The following is a 3,273-nucleotide window of genomic DNA, read 5'->3' as shown; positions in this document are numbered from 1 at the left end:
TAAGCGTTTGTATGTAATGCTCATATATATAAACTATAATATGTACAAATCATAACATTGAAAATACATTTAGCTCAAAATAGGAGCAAACATAGCATCATACAACAAAAAAAGAAGAAACAAACTCTGCTCAATGATTTATCAGTTTGCACCATATGCCATCGCAGCCTAGGCGAGCTGCCACCGGCTGTATGGTAAGAATTCGGATAAGTATACAATGTCGTCTCCGAGTTCCCGAATATTCTCGAATACACCATCTCACCGAACACCCCAATCATGGGGTCGGCCAAGCGTGGCGCGCTGCTTCCATGTCCGAGGACCGGGGACGTGGGGTAGCTTCCGTAATCTCGTCGAGGGGATGGCGGGGCGCCATAGCCTCTACGGTGGAGTTGCCCGAATGGGTATGGAGTAAAGTTGCTCGTCGCGTTTGGTATGATGAGGTTGGTCAGGCATCGGGGGCTCGGAGGCCTTTGCGGTATGAGACGGGATGGCTCGTCCTTGGAGGCGTCCGTGCTCTGGCCGCGGCCGTAGAGGGGTATCAAGGTCTTTTCCGAGACCTTGGTCTTGCAAACCGGGCACTGGGGGCTTTGGTGGTCGGGATTCTCGGGGGAGGCGTGTTGGGATTTGATCCACCGGTATATGCACGGCCAGCAATAGAGATGGCCGCACAATGTGACCACGGGGTCCTGCACGAGCTCGAGGCAGATGTTGCACTCAAAGCCGGCAGACGGATTGGCGTTGGGCTCGTCAAGCGTGGTGGTCAAGGATTTAAGGTTCTGGCACGAAGTCCTCGCTGGTCCTCGGAGATAATGCTCCATCTGCATAGATAGACGAAAACATAGAATTGAGTATAAGGATAACACGGTTACACGAACTCAAAATCGTTCAATCCAACAATATACGCAACATAAAGCGCAAAAACAACATATGACTCGTCCCGACCAATCCCACCTACAGCCCTTACATGATGCCGGAAATAGTTAACGAACCCTACTCAAAATTGCGGACTAAATAATGTCATACATCGACTATCTAACACGGCCTAATGAGGGTGGGGAGCCTTTTACACGCTTTTTCGTTGCGTCTACGAGGCACATTGACAAACCGGGCGTAGTCACAACCCGAGAGCCACGGATGTGACATACAACAACTAGTTTTCCATCAACTGCAAACTATACATGCCACAAGCCACCTACAATCTAAATGTGATATCACAATCTATACCACAATAAAATGAAAGTAGAATTGGTTAGAATATGACACACCACAATTTAGTGGCCCATGATGTTGAAACCACAACTAGTTTAAGCACCCAAGAATTTCTCATATAGCATAAAGATTATTAATTTTGACATCAATGACCATCATTAAAGAAGATTTTTCATAAAAAAAAGACCATCTTCAAATGAATTAATAACATTAGGTGAGATGTTGTCGGAAACACTAATTCAATCATCAATAATTTGGATCCCAACCACTCACCTAACTTCCTTTGAATATTAAGTGAAGAACAAGAAAAGCAAGATTCACATAGTTTCTTGTTCATATAAAAAATAGTACAATCATGTGCAGAACAAACAAATCCCACATATCAATTTGGAGAAAACAAGGTTTGCTATTGCCTTTAAGGGAGATGCAACCAACCAATGAAAATCCCACATATCATACCACATCTTTGCTCAATTGAAAAAACAACTGCATATTAATGCTATGAAACCAGACACTCTCTTCTCACCAGACAAAGTAGGCTGAGAATTCTGAATCAAGATTCAACCTTTTCAAAACAGAGATCACAAGAATCCTCAAAGAAGTTGAGAATCAATCAAATTCACAAACATGACAAAAACCTGCAGCAGAAGAGACTAAAAAGGACAAAACTAAAACATTATACATCGAAAAACAGCACTCTAAAGAGACCCACATGCAATAAACGCAAGAATCAGACAAAAAAAGCACAAGCACACAAACCGAGTGAAGAACAACACAGGATGTTGCTGCAACACAGGATATATACCGAAATGTGGAAAAGGGGCTTCTGAAAAAGCTCCAATATTCCGATTCCAATCAATCTCTCGAATAAAAAGGCAACAAAAATCGCAGTCTTTTCAGAGTTAAAGTTGAGTGAGAGGAGAAAAGCTTCTGTTCTTCATTTATACGCTGATTTTAATGTGGTTTTATAGTGCAACATCGGTCCAATCTCATGTGATGGATTTCTTTTCAGCACGCGAATGATGAAAATTATATATATTGAGTTAAAAATGGAGAGAATAAAGTGAGAAAGGAAAAAGTAAGAGAGATAAAAAGAGAATAAAATAAGAAAGATAAAATAAAGTAATAGAGATAATAAAATAAGAGATGATTGAAGTTTTGTTTTTGCTAAAAAAATAAATCAATCACTTGAGATGAGATAATCCAAAATGGAAAGTTGATCACTTGAGGTGGGATAGAGGGAGTATTTGGTTGGACTTAATGACTACTTTTGAGTACGTGCAATACTTATCTTAAACGTTAATATATACACCCAATCCAACAATTTGATTTCCACTATTCTTCAAAATCAGTACTCCCTCCGTCCGCTAGGAGTCTAGTTTTTTTCATTTTAGTCCGTTCGAGAATAAGAGTCTTGGTTATTTTTACTATAAATGATAATAAGGTTGTACATTGCAATAACTCATTCCACTCATATTTCATTTAAAATAAATACTCCCTCCATCCACGAAAAATAGGGTTATTCCATTTTTATCTCTCGTTTTGGAAAAATGATAATAAATAATTAAAGCGGAGAGAAAGAGAAAAATAATATAGACAAGAGACTTCTCTATATTATTATCTCTCTTACTTTTCTTTCTATCAACTTTAACTATCATTTTTCCAAAACGAGGGATAAAAATGGAATAACCCTATTTTTCGTGGACGGAGGGAGTATATACAAGTGGGGTCCATATTCCACTCACTTTTTTCCATTCACTTTCTTAACATTTCTGAAAACCCGTGACGCCAAGAAATGAGATTCCTAATGGCGGACGGAGCGAGTAAAAGTCATGTTTATTCTGAATTTTTGATTGATTATTTTATTTTAGTAATTAATGTATCTCGTCCCATCTTCACGATATTAATACTCCATTCGTTCACAAAAAAAATAATCACATTTGTGGATGACAGGTGTTTTAATGAAAAAATAAAACATTTGTGGAATAATCACAAGGACCCAGAAATGTAAAGAAATGAGGTTAATTCGTGGCATTATCTGTCGTTCAGGTTTCAATATTAATT

General features: G+C 38.9%; 1 protein-coding gene across 4 annotated transcripts; it reads right to left on the bottom strand.

Moving 5' to 3' along the window:
* On the bottom strand, nt 1–2,179 carry LOC121785779 (E3 ubiquitin-protein ligase RMA1H1-like). 4 transcript variants are annotated; one of them, XM_042184214.1, is made up of 2 exons: nt 1,969–2,179; nt 1–818 (listed from the first exon to the last, which is right to left on the bottom strand). In XM_042184214.1, the coding sequence occupies exon 2, from the start codon at nt 816–818 to the stop codon at nt 75–77; it is 744 nt and encodes a 247-aa protein (XP_042040148.1). In that variant the 5' UTR covers nt 1,969–2,179; the 3' UTR covers nt 1–74. The 4 variants fall into 4 exon arrangements, with proteins under 4 accessions (XP_042040148.1, XP_042040145.1, XP_042040147.1 ...); XM_042184211.1 differs by having other exon boundaries at nt 1,775–2,178; XM_042184213.1 differs by having other exon boundaries at nt 2,015–2,175.
* Between the last annotated feature and the right edge of the window lie 1,094 nt (nt 2,180–3,273).

This window comes from Salvia splendens, chromosome 22 (genome assembly GCF_004379255.2).
Source record: "Salvia splendens isolate huo1 chromosome 22, SspV2, whole genome shotgun sequence".
Lineage (NCBI taxonomy): Eukaryota > Viridiplantae > Streptophyta > Magnoliopsida > Lamiales > Lamiaceae > Salvia > Salvia splendens.
Note: the sequence above shows the minus strand (reverse complement) of the source record. Positions and strands in the feature narration are given on the sequence as shown.

Coding starts and splice junctions, on each gene's coding strand:
- LOC121785779 (XM_042184214.1), bottom strand. CDS start 818: ATGGAGCATTATCTCCGAGGACCAGCGAGGACTTCGTGCCAGAACCTT.